This window comes from Pelmatolapia mariae, linkage group LG6 (genome assembly GCF_036321145.2).
Source record: "Pelmatolapia mariae isolate MD_Pm_ZW linkage group LG6, Pm_UMD_F_2, whole genome shotgun sequence".
NCBI lineage: Eukaryota > Metazoa > Chordata > Actinopteri > Cichliformes > Cichlidae > Pelmatolapia > Pelmatolapia mariae.
The window spans coordinates 14,562,551-14,584,612 of NC_086232.1; the positions used below are offsets into that span (position 1 = coordinate 14,562,551).

Genomic DNA, 22,062 nt, shown 5'->3' on the forward strand with positions numbered 1-22,062 from the left:
CGCTAACCCCAGCTCACAGTCTGAGAACTGCTGCCAAAGCTGATTAATCAGCCAGTATCACTTTTTTTAGTCCAAGCACTTTTTTGTTGAAAACAGCATGTGTGTAAATCTAGCTTCTGCAATGCGTATATGCGATAAACTCATTAGCTATACTGGTCTTATGTACAGAGGTAAAGCTACGTCTAATTAAAAGTTTGTGGAGGAGTTGGAGCAGAAGGCCCCTAGAAAACCTGATGGTCTCCATTTGCCTCCACTGAAATTATTCATATACATCCCCACGTGAATGGTGTTGGATGCACAGCCATAGGCAAATATCATTGCCAAATTCCACTGATAAGTTTGTAGGTCCCATTGGCACCAATTAATCCCTTCTACTTTCTACCACCAACATCAAAAGCAACTAACTCCATGTTTTTTGCATGCTTTTGCCCAACACTTTACCTTCATCCAGCAAGCTGGAAAGCAAAGAGTAATTTGGAAAAGAGTTAGCGATGCATAAGGTTTCCCAGTCTCACCCAGTATGAGAAAATAATTAATGGAGAAAAAGACCAGCACTCACTCTCACAGTCAGGTAAATATCAGTTTTATTTCCAAAATATCAAAAAAACAAAAAAAAACAACAACGTCTCTTTCACAAAGAAATTTGAGAGGAAAAATTAAAACTCCATTGTTGCTGTGTGAGTGTCGCTCACGCTCCATCTTGTTGTGTGAGACCTTCGATTCCAGCGGTGCATGTGTGTTTGTGTTTGTAGCAAGAAACATCTTTACATCTGTACATCTGACTCGTAGTTCCCCTCTTGCTTACTGGTAGTACAGCTCAAGGTTCATCCCATCGTGGATTTCATCTGGAGAGTTTTTGGTTAAGTACAACAAGTGATCTGAATACAGCAACTATCAGTTCTGCTGATTCTGAGAGGTACAAATTTACATGCATTACAAAGATGCTTCAGCTGTGTTAATATTTTTTTAACCGACTTAAACACTTTATGGATACATTCATGTTATGGATCATTGTGAGTGCAATAAAAAGAACTGCAGTTGTTCTGTGGGGTGTAATAATGTCATGGTCATTATCATTATTAAATTAAAGGTAATGTAACTAAAACCACATAAGTATAACTACAGGAAAAAAACCTTTAAAGGATACAGTCACCCAGAGACACGTGGTCCTTGAATATGGTGTACCTGTGGAAAACAAAGGACAACATTTAGGTCCAAATAGATGAGTTATTTGTCATCAAGCACATCAAATCCCATTTGAGCAGCTCACCATTTCTTTAACACGATCTTATCATGCCGTGTTCCTGTCTGGGCAGCTATGAGCTTCTTCAGATCTCCGATGGTATCCTCAGAGCTGAAACACCGAAGTTAAGGAAGCGCAGTGTAACAGCTCGGAAAACATCCAGAGTTTTAACAAATGCGTGGTTAAAAAAATCAGAGCGTTGTCTGCTAGTATCATTTTGTTTCTTTTGATCTGCAGATGGACGGCGCAGCAGCTTTGGACGCTCTGCTTTCCTCAATCAAAACACACGCAGGATGGCTAAAGTGCTCTATCTAAACTGGTCCAACTCTCTCTGTAGCCCCGTGACAGACTGCCTCCGCACCCATTATTGGCAAAAAACTTCTAACACTCGACCAAACAAGATCCCTTCAAGCTGCGACACCTAGAAGTTACTGAAAATCATCAGACTTTTAGCTGATTGTCAAGTGGCGTTCATTCAAGTGGTATTATACCTGCTGTCAAGTGATGGCAAGTGGTGGCAAGCACCATTTTTAAGCATCATTTGATAATAATAAACATAAATAGTGTCACATATTAAAAGGTAAAAGAACCTGAAAGACCAAAATGTAAGATACTGACTTTTTGTTTTAAATAAAGTTCACTTACAAGCTGAAATCTCAAATATGACTATTATAATCAAAGACTTGCAATTGTGGGTTTCTGTATTAACAGAATGAAATAAGTCATAAGAAGTAATCAGTATGGGTGCCAAGATACACAGTGACACTGAATTTTAGTCTTCTAACATACTCTAGAAACTCAGATGTTAATAGATTCATTGTAAAACTATTGTCCACATTATTCTATAATATAAATGAGCCTTACTTGCACCTTAAAAGTAAATCCATAATTTCAGAGCAGGGGTGCGTTGAAAGCAGATGCAGATGAATGCTGTACTGTTAAACATCCTGACTTATGTTAACTCATCTCAAGACATCCCAGATGTCTGCACCTAAAACATTATTTTGACATGTGTGTTGAGAGACAATATTCAGCATCATTTTCAGAGTTTCAGCAAAGGATACTTGCACTTGACCCGGACTTTCTTGCCTAGACGGTCGTTGCAAACCACTTCGATCATCTTTACGTCTGCAGAAAAGAGGAAGAGATGAGACAACGTTAGACAAATGAAGGTATTAGATGATAAAGTAGATGAGAACCCTAGTGAGTTTGTTTTATAGAAGATGCGCTGGAAATCACAGGCACAGAAATCTACTGAAATCAGCCAGGTTGTTTTGTTTAGCTAACGTTAGCTGTAGCTCACAACACCACGTTAATGTAAAACAAACGGGACTTATATTTAAATACACTCATGGGCAGCTTTATGTGTTCAAAATCCGAAACATTATGACACCGTATAAAAACCGCACGCTGAAGCTGTCATCCTTACCTTGAAATGTGCAGCAGAAAAAACAATTATTTCCTTCGCTGATATTTTCTGGAAACCTCTCGGTCCTGCTTACCGTAAAGCTGGTTTAGTTGCGAATTCGCCTTCCTACCAATCAAATGAGGACTACGATGATTGGCGATCTCGCTAGACCTATCACAGAACAAAAACCCCCACCAAAGGCGGACCTAATACTGAAAACAACTTGTGCCATAAACGTCAGGCCAACTGTCGTAATCTGCCTAGCTGCAGCTTGGTTCGTCACACGGCTTCTAGATTGAAATCAAATTTGAAAACGCTGCTGCAGAAAGCAACATGGCAGACGAGGAGAACCTACCGCCCGGATGGGAGAAAAGAATGAGCCGCAGTTCAGGTGATAAAACACGAGCCAAAAGAAGCTAAGTGTCCTAAATAGTGAGCTAAAGTGCAGTGTATAGTGAACTTAGCTCAGTAGCTAGCAACCTCAGCATCGTGCATTAGTGCTGAAACGAGGTTGGAGTGACGTGTTTAATCATTGCAGTCTAAAAGCAGCGAGGGGTTAGTCGCTGCTGTCATTGTCTTTATTTAATTGTGGCGTTTTCTCAGCTTGTTTTAGGCACCTTAGCCTCATTATCGCGCCAAAGCTGATTCATTCAACCTGGCTGCGGCAGGGCCCTGCATGACGTCAGCCCGTCCCAGCGCCTCACCTGCAGACTGAACGAGTCCCAGCAGTAGGACGCTTTTCAGAATGCTAAACTTATGCGTCCTCTCTCCTCCCTCCTCACGTGACACAGGTTATCGTCATAGCTCTCGTGCTATGGTGTTTTGTAAGGACAAGTAAATGCTAATACAGCACAGTTACACGGAGAAAGACTGTAATGTTTAATATACAATTAACTTAAATGTTTTAGCATCCCTCAAAGAAGCAAATTGCTTAAAAAAAGAAAACAGTTACTGTGAGGTGAACATTGCTGGGGTCGTTGCTCAAAGTTTTAAACATTACTTGTCACTTTTATTTAATTTGTTTTTGTTTCATTTTGCATTACCTAGTTACTCCCTGGAGAAAGTAATTTGTTAAACTACTCGTTATACTTTGCGCTACTCCCCTGCAACATGACTGACAGCATTTTGTGATACATTATAAGCCTTAGGCTACATCCCACACAGTGACACAAACCCCTATCATAACGGAGGCTGTAAGAGTTTTTATTTTTTTGTAGTGATAACACGTGGCAAAGTTGAAAACAAACTCAAGGAGCCTTCAGAACAACCACCACACTGATTCTACTGTAGAAACATGTACAGGTAGAAATGGAGGCTGAGCCTGATGGCTCATCCCTTCCTTTATTACCTGTTGGGCTCTGGCTGCTGACTAAGGGTCAGGATACACCGACTCTGGGTTCTTCACCGTGAAGATGTTTGTAAAAAGATGTTACGTTAATGGTACAATGCAGCAGTTTCTGCTCTGGATGCAGTTTGCGCTTCGTGATCTCATCCTTTCATTCAATGAAATGGCAACATCGCCACTTCTCAAATGTTGTAAACTGCTCCACCATTTTCCTCCTCCCTGCAAAAATCTGAACTCAGCTGACAGCAGCACAGGAAGAAAACTGCTGGTTTGATTTTTTTTCCTCTCTTTTCTTTCAATCTGCCCACTGCTGAGATAATTGAAGAACTTTTGCAATGCAAATAGTGAAATGATGTAATGCAGTTGCTGAAATTAGTACAGTGATATGTTACAGTACTGCCTGCCTTGTTACCTTGTAGCCTGTTATATCAACGACTAATAACGATAAGTAAGGAAGTAACAATAACGCAAGTAAATAAATAAAAGGTAAATATTTGGAAGATATAAAATAAAAAATACTAATATTTGGTTATTTTTTTAGCATATGTAAAGATGGCTCGAGAGATTTTTTTTTTTTATTTTTTTAAATTGGCCTATTAAAGATTTGAAACACTTTCAGACTGTGAAGGAGAAGCTGCTTTAAGCTTTGAAATCGTTCTTAAATGATGGCTTGTGTGGGAGTCTGTGAGTTGGACAGGTGGCCCAGCTGTGCACCGTGACTCACTCTACACTGACGATGAAACCACAAAGTTCTCATTTAGCAACAGCAGCTCCTCCATCGACACGTACCTCCTTCACATCTCTCTGAGATGGCTAGGAAGAGCCGTCTCCTAGTGACAGTGCTAGCAGCTAGTTGCCAACTAGTACTGGACAACAAGCTAATTGCTTTATATGAAGATGGAGCCTGACCAAAGGAAGAAAGGAGGCATGCTTGAGTCATGGAAAGCACCCAAAGCATATAAAAGCTGGGCAGAGCCACTTTAATGTCACCCCGTGGTTTGTGGGCACCAGCTTTGAAACTTGCAGTGTGGCAGTTGGGCTTTCACCATCTTGGTCTTATGAAACCACACATGAAAATGTTAGCACTGCAAAAGAGCTGATCTGTGAACATTAGCGGTAGCAGGGTTGTGTGTCAGAGCATATACCATTTAGCAGCTTACCTGGAAGTCTTTATTTGCAAAGATAAAAACAGTCGAGCAGCGCAGTCAGCCTTTCGCTCAATGAGTCTCTAATCCTGAGGATGAAATCGAGTTTCATGATGTTGGACTGCAGCTGGCAACAGTACCTGTTGTACTTGTTCTTTAAGGTCGCAGGTCATGTTACAGTGACCCTTTCCACGTCCACTCCAATATGGTGGATATGTTTCTGTAGAGAAGCAGGCTGACACAATGTCAAGCAAAACTGCTGCTATATAAATATGAGGTGTGAAGGTCCAGGGCTGGTTAGAAGGGGATTGGCCTAATAAATGAATCAGTGGTCCATGAAAACAGTCTTAAAATAATTACTTTTAAAACAGAAGAAACCGAATAGTTGACTCAGTGTTTTTTTTTTTTAAGTACAATTGAATCCTAAACTAGAGAAAGGTCTTTTAAAAGTGCAGCATTTTTTTTTCTTTTACACCTTTTTGCTGAAAGGCCGTGAAGGATTCAAAGGTGGTTCTTCTATGAAGACAGCCTGCGATATTTATTTTCTCCTGTGCAGATGGCCTTTCCCTAATATAAAAGGCTTCGCTCATAGTTGTAAACTCACACAATAAGCTTTTTTTAGTCAGTTTTGGTTATTGTGGCTTTTTGATAGCGTCTCTGATGCTCTTCTCTCATTACCTTTATTTACAGTCATGGCAGGAAGCAGTTTGGTTGTTTTTTCTTTTTTTCTTTTTAGCAGCTCACTACAGTGACTTACACACATCATCAGTGATCAGCTGTCGAAGAAAGGTGGACATTTAGCAGCTTAAATGATGGCTCGAACTCTCAGGTGTACTCCAGGATAACTTGTTTAGTTTAAATGTCAGTGTCGGCCATCCCTGTGTAAAACTCAAGTGTTTGACATTTTTGTGTGAAGTGAGGCCAGTTGCTGTAGCACAGTATCTTGTACTGGGTGAATGGGTAGCGGCAGAGTCTGTGTTGTGTTTACATGTGTTTAAAAAGATCTTAATAAAACTTAATGAATTTACTGGTTCTCTGTCATTACTTCAACAGGCAAAGTGTACTACTTCAACCACATCACTAATGCCAGCCAGTGGGAACGTCCAGTGGGAGACGGACGTGGCGAGCCAGATAAGGTTGTGTGTAATGTTTAGTAACTGCGTGGTTTTTTTTTTGTTTGTTTGTTTTTTGTTTTTTTTTGATGCACGTGATGAGTCAGTGCTACTTTCCCTAAAGAGGTACTGAAACACATTTTACACAGCTTGTTCAGATTCCAGCTAGGGTACTGGTAATGCCTGCAAATTATTTATGATTTGACAACTATTGTGAAAAATCAATTTGGCCAGGGCATAGCGTTCTCCAGGATAACATTTGAAATGTTCCTGTAAGACATCAGGGAGCTGCCTGCAATATGACACGTATGCATTTAAATAGTGATAGGAGGAACGGTGCAGAGAAATGGAATTCCGTTATTAACAGTATTATATTTCACATGATTATTAATAAAGACTGATGGACAACTGTGTGCATTTACTTAGCTAATGGTTATCGTCATTGCTGATCAGTATGTATCTTATCTTAGCACAATACTTAGTTATGAAGCAGACAGGGGAAAAAAAATCAACAGCACCCCCTGGTGGACTGAAACAGTAATTTATTTTATTATTCTAGGACTAAAGAGTTTAGTTTTTTTTTTTCTTTTACACTTGCAACTTATGTAATGTTGATTGGTGTTCTTGTATGTTCATGACATCTGGTGGAAGGTCAAAGGAAGAACCAGTCAAATGTAGTTGTAGGGCTGCATGACTTGCTGTGAAGTTGAAATTCTGCCATCCAAATTGTAAAGTGGTTCTGATACTCCAACATCTGGAGTGTTAACACACAAATACTGATATATTTGTATACGTATATATTTTTTAAAATTCAGGTACGCTGCTCTCATCTCTTGGTGAAGCATAATCAGTCGCGTCGTCCATCTTCCTGGAGGGAACAAAACATTACACGATCTAAAGATGAGGCCTTGGATTTGATTCAGAGTAAGTAAGGCAGCACAGAGAGGGAGAGGAGATTTTACGAAGTCTGATGAATGTATTTAATATCTTCTGTCTTCTGTGCAGAGTACATAGAACAGATCAAGTCTGGACAGGAGAAGTTTGAGTCCCTGGCTTCTCAGTTTAGCGACTGCAGCTCCGCTAAGAATGGTGGAGATCTGGGACTGTTTGGTAGAGGTATGCATGGCATGATGTCATTCTCTGTTCAGTGCAGTCTCCCATTCAGCATCTCCTTCATCTGTCTTTCTGAATGAAAAGAAATCCTGCACATAGCTCTCCATCAAGTGATCAAACATTCAGTGCATAAATAACTGACAGTAGTGACAAGTTAAACCAGCAGTTTGTGAGCACAGTTTAATTCCATATTTGTCACACGTTTCAAACATCAATCAATTTTCAATATGAGACCAAGATAACCAGAGTAAATACAGAAGTTGCAGTTTTTACCCCTCGGCCATAAAAGGCTGACGTGGTATTGTCGCCACTCCGCCTGACACATGGGTGGCATGAATGCACAAGTTTATGAATGCGATAACTCAAAGCAAAGGTCACACTATAGGTGTATCTCCTAAAAATCTTGGGCAAGTTCAAATTTCATTAACCTCGACCTAAATGTCAATATTAGAGGTGAAGTTTTCTGAAAAATCTTGTGAATGCGATAAAGAAGGAAGTCTCGATTTTCAAATTTATACCATAGGAGCATCAACTACGAGGCTTTAATGCTTTCGGGGTAGCACTGGTGACTGCCAGTAATTTTAAGTGATGACCTCATTTGTTATGATGATCTGAAACACACCAGTAAGTCCACCTCTCAATGTAGCTTAAATCCTATAGAGTTGCTCTGGCCATTGGTTCTTGAAAACCCTCCAATGTGGCTGAATTAAAACAATTCTGCAAAGAAGAGTTGGCCCAAATTTGTCCACAGTGAAGTGAAAAAGATTATTGGCAGTTATCACAAACACTTGTTTGCAGTTCTTGCTGTTAAGGTAAGCACAACCAGTTATTAGGGTTACTAAATACAATCATTAAAAATTGCTCTTTATTTTTACTCAGATTGCCATCGGCTGATATTAGTATTTGTTTGACCTGAAACTGTATATTAGGCTTGTAGGAGCTGTTTTTGTGTTGTTACCTATGTGTGCCACTAGGGGTCACTTTTTGAATGGTTATGGTGTGGTACTTAAGGTAGGCACAGGTAATTTTCAGCAGGTGTTGTTGTTTGGAAGGAGCAAACAGTTTGTGATACGCTGGAAACTAAGAGAACTGTTGAACAACAAATGCAACCAATTGAAAGCATTAAAGGTGTTAAATGGGCAAGGTAAGCACAGCTGGATTTATTGGATTTTCTCAAGTTTCATTCATAAGAGTGGCACCGTGTGACCCCAGCCATCGAACACCTAAGTGGCTTCAAGTGTAGGCTTAGCCTGTAGAAGGCTGTTATCTAGTTGCACAAACTCTGTAGAACTGAACTGAATAAAGAAATGAATGTAACTAATAATGTAAATTAGCTAAATATGTCATTAATATGAAATAGTCATACAAATGAATGATTAACTATAGATGCACGTGCTGATGTGCATCATGTTGTATGAGTTTTTATTTGGATAATGGCTCAGTGTGTTTTTCTGCTTTAGGTCAGATGCAGAAGCCTTTTGAAGACGCCTCCTTTGCTCTCAAAGTGGGAGACATGAGCGGCCCTGTTTTTACTGACTCTGGAGTCCACATCATCTTACGCACTGGTTGACAAGAAGACTCCACACGTTGTACTTTTCTCTTCCATCATCAAGCACACATACAAAGTCTAACCCAGTCAATCCTGCAGATTATTTTAATGGCACACAGCACCCCAGTAAACAAAGCTTAAAGCCTGCATCGCATCATTTTAGGCAGGATCCGTTTGTTCCAAGCACCATTAAACTATTATTCTTTAAGTTCTTTTATTAACGATGACAGTGCCTGTTGAAGTGACCGCCCTATGGAAACTTTCATATGAGTGAGGATTATTTAAAGTCTTCTTGGTATGTGCATGACTTCTAAAGGACCACTTACTGTATGTTTCCCTATAAGATTTCCCATTTCCACTGTATGTGTGCCAAAGCAGTTCCTTAACTGTTTTGGAAAATAGGTTCAAATACTTTCTAATATTAGCAGCATCCCTGCAGATGGAGAAAGCACTGTTGTTCTGAGTTTACTAGAGTTAATCTTTGTGTTTTCCATTATTCAAAAAATGGAATTATTTCTTTCCACAATCCACTCTGAAAATGCATGATTTCTGGCCTTTGGATATGCCTTGATGGCGCCGTTGAAAGCTTGCAGGTTTTAACAATAATCTCCACAGCTTTTAAAACCATCAATGTTCAGATGAACTGTTAACACTGTTGTGTCATTGAGGCAAAAATAAAATCTCTTTTTGTAAGTCTGGTTTTCTTTATTTCCATGATTTAACCATCTTCAAGCGTTTCCAGTTTCTTTAGGAAGAGACAGGAAGTGACTAAAGTGTAGATTGCATATCGGTTTTAAACCTCTGAGCTGGTGTTATGTGTTGGGTCTTCAAAACAGGTCTGTATATATCCTTAGTTTTTGTACGTGAGGCTTTTTTTTTCATATCCTATAAAAATAAAGACCTTTCAAACGTGAGCAATGCAGTGCATTAAAGGAAAACTGCTTCTTGCTTCTCATCCCAACAAAAGAAATCTATTGGGGGAAAAGGTTCCATATGAAAAATATTAAAGGACAAATGGAAAAACAAACTGCATAAAACTGATGTAATTAAAATCTGTAAAAGCTGCTGTCCACTACTCATATTTAGGCTGTCATAAAGCACAATAATAGACACTGGTATTTTAGGTTTGTTTTCAAGTTGATTTATAGAAATGAAAAACTGTTTGGTGTCAACCATTGTTTGGTGCAGTGGTTAACACCAAACAGTTGTGACTGACTGACCTGGTTCAGTGCCCAGGTCTGTTCTACATAAACCTTAGTGTTGCAATTTAGTCATATCTTTAAATGTATCTTTTTAATGTACCCACAGACATGTACTGGTGGTTCTGTAGTCACTAGACGTCTTGACTGTAAAGCCCTGGTTCTCCCTTGGCAAATGTTTTCAACATTTCACCACTGTCTCCTTTCACGTTTCATACGTACGTTGTCCTTGGATTCCTCCCAATGCTTTTATGTGTTTCCCATTCTCAGAATCAGCTCTGTTTGTAAACACACCTGACCTCTTTCACAAGCTGTTTTCTGCAGTGAAAATAACAAATAACACGTTTTTATTGGTGAATTATTGCTTAAGCATGCGTGTCAACTTCACTACTAGGCATGTACATAAAATTAACATCTAAATCTTTAATCTGAATTTTTATAAATAATCATGCTAATCGTGATTAGGCCAGTGGACACCATCACATCTGGATAAAAAAATGTTTCTCTTATAGAAAATGTTATAAAGGCTGTGTGGAAGTTCCTCAAACCATATGCGTTATAGTGCTGTGAGATACAGCAAGTTTTGGTATTGATCTGATACCAAATACAGGCCCAGGACTGCCGATGCCAATACACATGTGCACATATACACATACTTTTAACATAAGAAGGGCAGCTTTGTTGGGAAGATTATGGAGTGTGTCATGACTTATTAAATTAATCATCATTATTTTGCAATATCTGAACATATTTTAATGATCCCTAACTCACTGGGATTTTTACATTGCACTTAAATTAGTTAACACGACAAAAAACACACCTTTTTGGAGATCTGGTATGTAAATATGCCTGAAAGTCTGAAATTGACCCATTTCTGTTGTTTAAATGTGCAAAAGGCTATTAACATGTGACAGTCAACACAAAAAGGTTCAGACAGTTTTCATAGTGTGTGTTTTCATTCAGTGGGGTACAGACTGAACTTGGAGGATAGAAATAAAGTATTGATCGTACGTTGCTATTATTGATCCGATACCAATACCTGCATTGGTATTGATACTATCGACTGCTGTGTTCTTTCTAAAGGCCAGAAAAAAACTCCTGTAGATCACATTATAAAAGAATATATGTATGTAACCACAGAGAAAACTGTGGGGTCTTTTTATTATGAGAGAAGATGAGTAAACTCAAAGTATAAGTTTTTGAAATTTATTAGGCGGGTAAAGGTTCAAATTAGAATGACTGCTGTGTATCTTCCTCTGTTTAGTGAGCCAAACAGACAAAGGTCACTGCACCCAAGCAGTAAACACTTTTATCATGAGTCACACAAACAGAATATTAATATGATTGGTTAAAAAGTGTAGCTGTGGTTTATACTTGGCTTTTCCCTTATTTGGGATTTGGTGTGGCTCTCGGCTCATCATACATCTCCTGCAGTGGGCATCTCCCTGTGGAGAGATGGAGAGAAAACTCCTCCCTACACACACCAGAATTTACAGCCTCCAGTACTTTTCCAGGGCACCCTGACTCCAGTCTGCACATGCATGTGTATTCTGCTGCACACGCTGCACAATGCACAAATAGAGTAAAAGAAATCAATTCCAACAAAACACTAATTTGATTCATGCTATGTAGTTTGAAGCATAAGCTTGTGTCGTTTTGGTCATGTTAGTTTTTTGGAGCCAGAAGTTTCCATACTTGGACAATATGATGGAGTGCTAATTTAGCAGCTCATTCTAGTTACCTTGATTCAGAAGCTGTCTTCATAAACTGTGTCGGTGCAACAGGCACACTTAGAAGCTAATTAGTGCTAAAGATTAGACTAATATGACACTAAGATATATAACAATATAAGTATTTCCCCAAAATAAAGCACAAACCTCTGCACCACCCAGAAATTTTGTTAATACAACCACAAATTCAGCTGAGGGTACAATTTAAGAAAACAAATATTATTGATCATTTTGAAAATAGACTCAGAATTTTGAGAAAAAAGTCATAATGTGGAGATTACACTTGTTCTTTTAAGACAAACTGCCACGGTTATTAGTGAAATCGCATTTCAGAATCGGTTTTAATAAGGAAATAATTTCTCTTTTAGCACATAAACACAGTGTGGTGATAAATTAAAAAGATTGTGCACGAAGATGCATCTGGTCAGATGGGAAAACCACACAAACTTGGAAGAGTGGATTGCACAAAATGAAATGGATGGTAAAGGACAGATGAAAGGTTTCCAATGGTTACAGCCTCGAGCTATAAAGAGGATGCTCTAGATTAAATATGAATCCTGACTTTATGGAAATCTATGAGTAAATGACCACTTGAATAGTGACCAAGGTAAGGAACCTTTGCTGTTGATGTGTCTCTATTACTAGTTTAAAGTCTCCTTCAGTACAATATAATGTTTGTTTGTTATATACTGTCTGTCATGTTAGGTCTCATAGTATTCTCTACTCAAACTCTGGAAAGATTTAAATGTTACCTGTGGGTTGACTCTTCAAATGTGTGTGTGTGTTTTTATGTACCCACAAATATTTACTGTTGGTTCTGCTGTTTGTAAATATTTAATCTAAAGTCTGTGTTCTCCAAAGGTAGATGTTTTTACCATTGCAATCTTTGCCCTGTTTGTTTCGCCTTATTTCACCCCATCTCCTGTCACTTCTCATACGCAGTGTCCTTGGATTCCTCCCAGTTGCCTTTATTTGTTTCCCATTCTCAGAATCAGCTGTTTGTAAACAGGCCTGACCTCTTTTACGAGCTGTTTCCTGCAGTGAAAATAACAAAATGTAACTGTTCCTTTTACATATTTAAGTATGCATTACAACATGTAATCTTCTTTACTAATTTTAATTAGCATAGGCCTAAAATCCGAAGTGGGGTCCAAAGATAGTATTTTTTTAACTAATTTGGCCATCGAAAACTATTCTATACAGGCAAAACATTTTAGAGGCTGATTTGGTTTGTTTTATTAGACTGTATGTAAAAGATGGACATGGATTTCAGGTCTGAAACATGAAACCACTGAAAATGTCCTAAATCTGCATTTTTTGTTTTTGTCCTCTGGATGTAGGTGGAGGGTTTACATTTTTCCTACACATTTCCTGTAGCTTCTCTGACAAGCAGAGGCTGAATTGCTTGCACATAGGGGGTCATATGATTGTTGGGTTTTTCTCTGTATCTATTATTGTACGATCTACTGCACAATATAAAGCGCCTTGAGGCAACTGTTGTTGTGATTTGGTGCTATATAAATAAAATTGAATTGAATTGTGTAAATACACTTGAGAAATCAAAGAAAGTGATCCTTAATGTGTAGGTATTGCTATCAAGGGGGAATTAAGGTCTCTAGATTAGATTAGATTAGATTCTATAGAACTTTATTAATCCCTCGGATGGGTTCCTCCAGGAAATTCAGTTTCCAGTAGCAGAATATCGAGAGAAGTTGCATGTTACAGAGTTAGAATATAAATATAAATAGAGGGGGATGTAAATGCATGTAAATGGTCCAGTCATCCACTTTCAGATTTGGCATGTCTGTAAATTGCACAGATGTTTTCACCTGTGGTCTTCAGCAGGCTGAGACTAGTTTCTCCAGTACCGTCATCACAGTGATGTTAGGGACACAGGTCAATAAAGTTCTGATGGTAACTTTGGTACAGGAACCAGACAGGATGTTTTGCATAACACCACTTTTCACCCCAAGGTTTTGAGGACCTGTACTGTTCAGCTGTCTGTGAACTTAAGCCACATCTACAGAAGCAGGAGAAGAAACCAGTGCTTTGAAACTCATCCTGGTTCTTACACTGAAAAAGTCACAAGCATCTCAGTTTAGCAATATCAACTGTTACATCACATCTGATGAAAGTTGAGTCATTTCTCCTTACTTTTTATTCATAGCACTGTAACATAAATTGGATCACACAATGCTTCACACAATGATAATAAGTTGGTACAATACAGTCATAACTCTACCCTAAATATGTTGTCAGAAATTGGGTGGTTAAAAGGTAAATAGGATTATAAATTGTATTCATAATGCAAAGTATTGTATCAACTATTGTAACTGGATCCCTTGGAAATGTTAAATCCAGAGTTAAAAAGTTTTGTATTTACTAATTAGATTGTGTAAAACGTCGTACCGACTTTCTGCTTTTAATTCAGCTTAGTTTTAGGTCGTTTCCAAAGTGGATTTTCTTGTTTCAGTTTAGTTTTTATTGTTTGAAATGTTTTTGTTTTACTTTATTAGTTTCTGTGTTTATTTTGTTCTTCATCATTTATTATTTTATTAGTTTTATTATTGGATGAAGAGTACAGTACAGCCATTACATCTTGAAAACAGTTGACTTTTATCTAAAGTCTCAATGAACACATTTATCAAAGCCTCATTAGGCAAGTTGTGATAAAATCCTTACCAAAGTGAGAGATACTAAAACTAAGAATATTCCCTGTATTTATTTTATTTTATTTTGCTTTTTTAGATTTCCTAGCTTACAAAATTGTTTCAGTTAATTACATTTTCAGAAATGTAAAAAGTCTAGTTCTTATTTTTATTTTAGTTAATTAATAGGTTTTTTCACATTACAAGTTTATTTACAATTCTTTAAAAAAAAAAAAAAAAATCATTATTATGATTACTGGTGGCCATTTTGAAAAGAAAACTTAAATGAAAGACCAATTAACTAGTGCAAATGAAAGAGCCAGTGTGACACACACACATTACACACACACACACACACACAGTGCAAGGACTTTCTTAGTCTTAAGATGTTCACTGTTCATCGACCTGCAATTCATTTTTTCTTTAAATTTAAGTATCTGAGAGGAAACAACTTTGAGACAGCAAAAATTAGTTTAAAAAAATGTAATGAATGTAAATATCCTGAGTGACGCAAGCGTTAATTTGAATGAATGCTGCTGTTGGACTTTAACACCTGTGGCAGACTTTAAATTCTGTCGCTGCTGCAGTTCACGAACAGAGTTTCACTTTGCATTTGGATGCATTTTTCATAACAGCCTGCCAGTTCATGAGAATGTGAGTACTAATTACATTTATTTAAGTTATTTATTAGCACACATAATCTCATTCTGAGTGGTTCTGTGGCAAGTGGAAGGATATTAACAAAATAAAGGGATTTTGCCTTCCAGTAGAACTGCTAAAGAGCTGGATCTGGAATTTGGGTGCGCTTCAGGTTTGGTGGTTGGATCCACTACCAGTAGTCCAGTGGATCACACCACAAGCAAATCCTTCGCTCCACACTCAGCTGAGTCTACTACACTTGATCTGTCGGCCAGCACTGCAAACTTACCTCTCAGCCAATCATATGCCAACTTGGCCATGTCTTTGGCTCCATGTCTTTGGGCCAAGTGTTTTTGTTCTGGCACGCAATGTTAGGCTCACAACAGATAAAATTTTGTTATCTGTAGCTTTAGCTGAGAACAGTCTGAACCGATTACAACAGCATGACTGTTAGTGAAAGATTCAAATGGACCTGCCAGGAGTCCAGACTTATCACCCAAAGCAATGCAAAAAAATAGCCGAGGAGATGCCAAACTATCTGGCAGCAGAAACCCTTTCAGCAAATATGATAAAACCAACTAGTGAACAAAAAATATTTGGATTTCAAAAACCAAAAACAAAGAGTGTTATTGAAAGATGAAGTGATGCAACACAGTGCTGCATGTGCTGTCCATAATTTCTTAAACACGTGTTTCTGGCATGAAAGTAAATTTTCTATTTTTTTTTACATAAAACATTTCTCAATCTTTTAAATGTTGTACATTTACTATTTTCAGTTAAGCATAGAGTTTAAATGGTATTCACTCTGCTTTCATTAAATTTTACACAGCTTCCCAGCTGTTTTGGAAATGGATTTAAACTATTGTTACAAATACAGTGAAAAGATTAAAAGATTTTTTCATACACAGGATAATATGTTTAAATTGAGCTTAAGCTTAGTTTGGTTTCAGCACACCCTTTTTCATCTATAACAGCTTCAACTCTTCTAGGAAGACTTTCCACCAGGTTTGGAATACTTTTATGTAGGGGTGCAACGATACATAAAATTCACGGTTCGGTTCAATACTTTGGTGTCACGGTTCGATATTTTTTCGATACAAAAAAAATGTTCATGCTTTTTTCATTTGTCATTTATTAAAATTATAAATATATATTTTAACTCAAAAGTACAGTTTTTAAATTTAATGTTGCTGAAACGACAAAGTAATAAAAAAATAAATATCTCATGGAGAAATCCCTCATCTTTGGAAAAGAGTCAAGTCATCAAGTCAAGTCAAGTTTATTTATAAAGCACATTTAAAAACAACCGAGGCTGACCAAAGTGCTGTACAATAAAATACAAATAAAAATGCTATAAAACACAGGTACATAAAATGCCTCACAAATAAAACAATTAATTAAAAACAATAGGTTAAACCTTGCTAAAAGCCAGTGAAAATAGGTGCGTTTTAAGAGCAGTTTTAAAAGTTCCTAGGCTTGTGGAGAATCTGATGTGAGGGGGTAGACTGTTCCACAGTCTGGGTGCAGCCACAGCAAAAGCCCTCTCCCCCCTTGTCTTTAATCTGTACCTGGGAACATCTAAAAGCATCAAATCTGCTGACCTCAAAGATCTCCTAGGGCAGTAAATGCTAAGAAGCTCTGCCAGGTAAGGAGGTGCAGTTCCGTTAAGAACCTTAAAAACCAGCAGTAAAATTTTAAAATCAATCCTAAAAGCAACTGGGAGCCAGTGGAGAGAGCAGAGGACCGGAGTGATGTGGTCTCTCTTTTTGGAACCGGTCAGCATGGAAAAGAGAGTTTATTACAGAGAAATGGCTCTTTCCAAAATAAAAGCTATACTATACGCTTCTTCTGGGGTATATTCTCAGCAGCATATTAAACATATCAGGTCCCCATAAGGAGAATCATGTGCTAACGGCTGTCTAAATGACTCGGGTAAAGTTTGTAGCATGCGTGCTTGTTGTTTTTGTCTGCTTCCACTTGTCTTTGCACTAGGATGATGTCGGAGTAAATGTGCAGTCATATTCATTGTGTTCCCACTAGTGCTGTCAGCGTTAATCTGAAATGACATTAACGCCACAACACGGCAAATCTCCGTTAACGAGCTACCGTGGATCGCCCGGTGCGTGGGGCTGGACGGCGTCAACACGTTAACGAGCAAACTGCGCTAACGCACTAGTTCCCACCCATGTAATTGAGCATTGCGTGGCACATCCGACATACTGTTTTACTTTTGTCCATGATGCGCTTACCTTCAGGGTCATACTTCACATGAAGACCAAAATAGTTCCAAAGGCCAGATCTGAATGAGAGTGGGGGAGGTTCAATTTGCCATGTTGCAACGAGCTTAGCTTCTGTCTTGCTAGCTTGCGCTGCGCTTAGTGGATCTGCGCTCGACAGTGCAGCCTAGGCGGAGTAGTCGAACGCAGATCCACTGAGCTCTCAACACAGACAGCATCGTCAGAAGAAAAGTTGATAAAATAAATTAAAAATTTTGTATTGTTCGATACACATGCGTACCGAACCGAAAGCACTGTATCGAACGGTTCAATATTGATATGAGTATCGTTGCACCCCTACTTTTATGGTAATTTATATCCAATCTTCCAGAAATGCATTTGTCAGACACTGACTTGCAGTATCCGCTCTAATTCAACCCAAAGATGTTTTATTGCAGACCTTCCCAAAGTGTGGCGCAGAGCCATTGCAGGGGGGTCGCGGTATGAAAAGGGGAAAAAAAAAACAACAAAGCTTGGACACTGCTAGCACGGGGCGCCCACACAAACGCAAAGCAGGAGATGAAGCATAGCTGAATATGTTTCCAAACCAAGATAGGTCTCCCCTGCAGAATTGGTTTTCCCTTCCTCGGGAGCAAGCGCTGGGCTCTTCAAATCACGGACAAACAGTATCCCACATTCTTGATTTTTAGTTCACAAACACTTCTTGTAATGACTAACTACTCCTGACATTTTGGAGATGTTAGCTCTTTATACAGTAAAGTTACAGTGGGATACAAATAATATCAGGCTCATCCTGCCACGATTTGTTCCCCCTGTCTAAATCACGGACAAACAGTATCCCACAGTTGTTTATGTTTTTAAACCCATTTTGCACAATATTGTGTAACTCCTACCTGTCGTAGGTTGTTCTTCACTTGGCTGAATGTTGAGAATGGGATTTGTCTTTATCATATCCTGTCTTCTGTAAAAGTTCAGGCCTTTCTTCACAGATGTCAACAGTGTTTTTTCCCTTTTACAAGAAAAATTTGAGGTGGCCTCATCTTCAATGGACTTGTTTTGTTTGCAGTCACTTAAAAAGGGATAAGTGGAAAGTCCTTTAACCACCTCATTGGTTCAAAGCCACAGCTTCTAAACAGAAAAGCAGCACTTTTGATCCTCTCAGGACCTAATTATTAAATAATGGGAAAATTAATCCTGCAAATTTTAACTTTAGTATATTTCATAGCTATGCATTTTTGGGTACACAACTAAAGTTACGAAATATGTGTTGCTGTCTAAAAGAAAATATGGACCTAACTGAAAATCTTTATCTCTCCCACCTTTCAGTCTGTGACTGAAGCTATGCTCTTCTTTTCAACCCCACCTCCTATCTGCCTGATCCTCCTTCTGTCATACAACTCCCCTGTTCTCTCCTGTCAAACTGGGAACAACAGCGAGTGTGAGTCTGCTCCCTTTGTACCAGGTTACAACCTGGTGGGGGAGGGATTCGACTTGGTCAGGCTGAGACGAACATCAGCCTATGTGGCTGATGTGAGGACCTACCTGACTCCAGATGGCGACTGTACTCTCTGTACCAACCCCCTTCAAGGCAACAGGCTGCAGAAAGTAAAATAAATAAATAAATAAATAATTTTGTGCAGTGAGTTAAACATGGCTTACACATAGCTTGTACTTATTAATCATGATATTCTGTCTTCTATTTTCAGGTGCCAGTCTCTGTAGTGGACTGGCGTGCATTCAGGCAGTGCAACACTGTTGTTGACAGCAGTATACACAACTATGTTGGGTATAGTATTATACCTTGTTATAATTACTAAAAGTCTAACAGCCTTTATGTCTTTTATGTAATATCTCCAAGGACACAGACTTGTGTCTCACCATAAAAGCTGGCATCAAAGTGCGGGTTAAATGTTGTATTTGCCATGGACAAATAAAATAATGTAACAATATTCTTCTGGATCCTAAATTGTCTTTAATATGTCTAATAAAGTGTAAAAGCTAAATGTCCCATTAACATCCTCTGTCAATATATGAATAGAAAATTTAATGAACCGTTTGAAGAAATCAGTAGTGAAATTTAACAGAGATCCTTTCCTTTGCATTGTATCCACAGCTCACTGATGAAGGTATGAAACATATTACACCTATTATTGAAATACAATTAATACTTCAGTCGATTAAATAATAAAACACAGCTTGCTGATTTTTTTAAATCTCCAGCATGGCACTAAAGAAAACATGAAATCTTAAATATTTCATATCTCAATATATTTAATTTCACCCAATGCTAAAAAGTATATTGTGTTCAATTAAAAATGCCCTTTTCTTTTAATAATGTGATCAGGATACCATGACAAATGAGATACAGCATCTGAACAAAGGAACCTAGAAAAAAAGAAGTGATTATGTTACGTTCCCCTAAATGATGTAACTTATAATGTATGTAATGCAGGCGGTGCTTGATCACGATGGCCTAAATTTGAATATAGTTCTGAGTGATCGCTTGTTTGTGGGAGGAACACGTTCCGAAGCATTTAAATTTGCTGCAGCAAGGGCTGAAGAGGATCGGTACACCTTCAGTGTACATGGGATCACCTGCAAATATTATAGGTAGGCTCTAAAAATAAGTTCCTGTCAGTTAGTTTGTTTCTGTTAAGATAATTACCTAATTAGTCTCTTTGTGTCTAGTTTCCGTGTAGCAAGCAGACCACCTTTAAGCCCAGAGTTCAAGAGGGATGTGGACAATCTGCCAAGTCACTACAATTCCGCCACCAGCGATCAGTATTACAGACTGATACATACCTATGGCACGCACTACATCCACAAGGTCAAGACACACACACACACACACACACACACACACACACACACCTTTTTTTAAGATAACAATATTGTACCAAATTGCAGGTTTTCCTTGGGGGCCAACTAAGGAGAATCACAGCTGCACGAACCTGTTTGTCCAGACTGAACGGACTAAACTCACATGAGGTACTGTACATGAAGCAGATGTGCCTGCCCACAGACTGCACACACTCCATTTACACACATTAGGTTACCACTGCCATGAAAGACCCGGTGCGCACAGATTTACAGTGATGGCAGTTTCATGAAAATCTTCATTGTCTAGTCGATGATTAAACTAAATTGTTTAAATTACATTTAATCATTGTAGAATTTTACATCCAACAAAACCAGCTATGAATAGTGGTGCACATTGAAAACAATGTAAGCTCAATAATAATGGATTTTAGTTCTATATGTAATTGTTATTTGCCTTCAGTAACCTTATTTAAAAAAAATCTTATTCTAAATAAAGTATAAGTAGATCAGTTAGCCTTACGGTTAGATCTTTTCAAGACAAAATATATTTATATATAATAATTTAAACCATTATTTTAGGAAAAGCAGCAATAAAACTCTATGAAAACACCAAACTGCCATTTAGTGTATAGCTATTAAATATACATGGCATTTGTCTTTCTCTCTTTCAGTTTCACGCCTGTTTATCAAAGGGATTTTCGGTTGGCTTGGGGAAGGAAAAATTATATAGTGTTGAACAGTCTTGCATGAAGGTCCTACAAAACAAGGATGAGACTACTTGGTACGGTGCTGGTCTCCATCAACACCACACTGAGGTGATAGGAGGCAATGATTGGTCAGGGGATTTTGCCCTCAATGTTGATGACTCTGTGGGCTTCAGAAATTGGCTGAACAGCTTGAAGAATCTCCCAGACTCTGTTTCATACTCCCTTCTGGCATTGTATGAGCTGATGCCAACTGAGGCAAAAAAGGAAGGGATGAAGACTGCTTTGAATGAGTACTTAAATGATAACATCATGCTTTCCGTAGAAAATCCCCCATCTTGTCAGGACCTAGTTAACCTGGATACAAACTGCTGTCCTATAAAGGCTAGGAGGGGAGTACTGATTGTGACCAAAATTCAAGCCTGGGATCTGTCGGGAGACACTTGGGGTACGTCTGACAGGTGAGTAAGCTGAGGTCAAGACCTGAAAGTTTTTTAATTCTTGAGTTGTTTCCTTATCTAAACGTCATATAGGTCTTAAATCAATTGACACCAAAATGCTGACAGTTTGGCCAGGTTTAATCAAGCCCCACCTTGTTTCCAGGTAGCTTATCTCTTATTATATTATATATATTATATTATATACTAGGGGTGCAACAATACTCGTATCGATATTGAACCGTTCGATACAGTGCTTTCGGTTTGGTACGCATATGTATCGAACAATACAACATTTTTTATTTATTTTATCAACTTTTCTTCTGACGATGCTGTTTGCGTTGAGAGGTCAGTGGATCTGCGTTCGACTACTCCGCCTAGGCTGCACTGTCGAGCGCAGATCCACTGAGCGCAAGCTAGCGAGACAGAAGCTAAGCTCGTTGCAACATGGCAAATTGAACCTCCCCCACTCTCATTCAGATCTGGCGTTTGGAACTATTTTGGTCTTCATGTGAAGTATGACCCTGAAGGTAAGCGCGTCATGGACAAAAGTAAAATAGTATGTCGGATGTGCCACGCAATGCTCAATTACATGGGTGTGAACTAGTGCGTTAGCGCAGTTTGCTGGTTAACGTGTTGACCCCATCCAGCCCCACGCACGGGGCGATCCGCGGTAGCTCATTAACGGAGATTTGCCGTGTTGTGGCGTTAACGTCATTTCAACGAGATTAAC

General features: G+C 38.5%; 3 protein-coding genes across 3 annotated transcripts; 2 read left to right on the forward strand and 1 right to left on the reverse strand.

Annotated features, from left to right (window-relative positions):
* Positions 1 to 567: 567 nt before the first annotated feature.
* Positions 568 to 2,778, reverse strand: ubl5 (ubiquitin like 5). The gene is made up of 5 exons (XM_063475887.1): positions 2,673 to 2,778; positions 2,308 to 2,371; positions 1,271 to 1,354; positions 1,148 to 1,185; positions 568 to 845 (listed from the first exon to the last, which is right to left on the reverse strand). Exons 2-5 carry the CDS (start codon positions 2,361 to 2,363, stop codon positions 802 to 804), a joined length of 222 nt encoding a protein of 73 aa, XP_063331957.1. The 5' UTR covers positions 2,364 to 2,371; positions 2,673 to 2,778; the 3' UTR covers positions 568 to 801.
* Positions 2,779 to 2,887: 109 nt separating this feature from the next.
* On the forward strand, positions 2,888 to 9,720 carry pin1 (peptidylprolyl cis/trans isomerase, NIMA-interacting 1). The gene is made up of 5 exons (XM_063475886.1): positions 2,888 to 3,042; positions 6,195 to 6,277; positions 7,069 to 7,177; positions 7,259 to 7,369; positions 8,827 to 9,720. Exons 1-5 carry the CDS (start codon positions 2,985 to 2,987, stop codon positions 8,934 to 8,936), a joined length of 471 nt encoding a protein of 156 aa, XP_063331956.1. The 5' UTR covers positions 2,888 to 2,984; the 3' UTR covers positions 8,937 to 9,720.
* An 8,875-nt stretch (positions 9,721 to 18,595) lies between these two features.
* On the forward strand, positions 18,596 to 21,357 carry LOC134629689 (perforin-1-like). The gene is made up of 8 exons (XM_063477214.2): positions 18,596 to 18,607; positions 18,695 to 18,973; positions 19,075 to 19,154; positions 19,482 to 19,494; positions 19,821 to 19,978; positions 20,057 to 20,195; positions 20,276 to 20,356; positions 20,860 to 21,357. The coding sequence occupies exons 1-8, from the start codon at positions 18,596 to 18,598 to the stop codon at positions 21,355 to 21,357; spliced, it is 1,260 nt and encodes a 419-aa protein (XP_063333284.2).
* Positions 21,358 to 22,062: the final 705 nt, after the last annotated feature.

What these genes read in the sequence shown, in the direction of transcription:
- ubl5 (XM_063475887.1), bottom strand. Translation starts at nt 2,363, where the DNA reads ATGATCGAAGTGGTTTGCAACGACCGTCTAGGCAAGAAAGTCCGGGTC. An exon ending in AAGATCGTGTTAAAGAAATG is followed by an intron (nt 1,186 to 1,270) that starts GTGAGCTGCTCA and finishes TGTTTTCCACAG; the next exon opens with GTACACCATATTCAAGGACC. An exon ending in CCACGTGTCTCTGGGTGACT is followed by an intron (nt 846 to 1,147) that starts GTATCCTTTAAA and finishes AAAACTCTCCAG; the next exon opens with ATGAAATCCACGATGGGATG.
- LOC134629689 (XM_063477214.2), top strand. An exon ending in AAGGCAACAGGCTGCAGAAA is followed by an intron (nt 18,974 to 19,074) that starts GTAAAATAAATA and finishes TTCTATTTTCAG; the next exon opens with GTGCCAGTCTCTGTAGTGGA. An exon ending in ACGGACTAAACTCACATGAG is followed by an intron (nt 20,357 to 20,859) that starts GTACTGTACATG and finishes TCTCTCTTTCAG; the next exon opens with TTTCACGCCTGTTTATCAAA.
- pin1 (XM_063475886.1), top strand. Translation starts at nt 2,985, where the DNA reads ATGGCAGACGAGGAGAACCTACCGCCCGGATGGGAGAAAAGAATGAGC. An exon ending in AAGAATGAGCCGCAGTTCAG is followed by an intron (nt 3,043 to 6,194) that starts GTGATAAAACAC and finishes TTACTTCAACAG; the next exon opens with GCAAAGTGTACTACTTCAAC. An exon ending in GACGTGGCGAGCCAGATAAG is followed by an intron (nt 6,278 to 7,068) that starts GTTGTGTGTAAT and finishes TTTAAAATTCAG; the next exon opens with GTACGCTGCTCTCATCTCTT.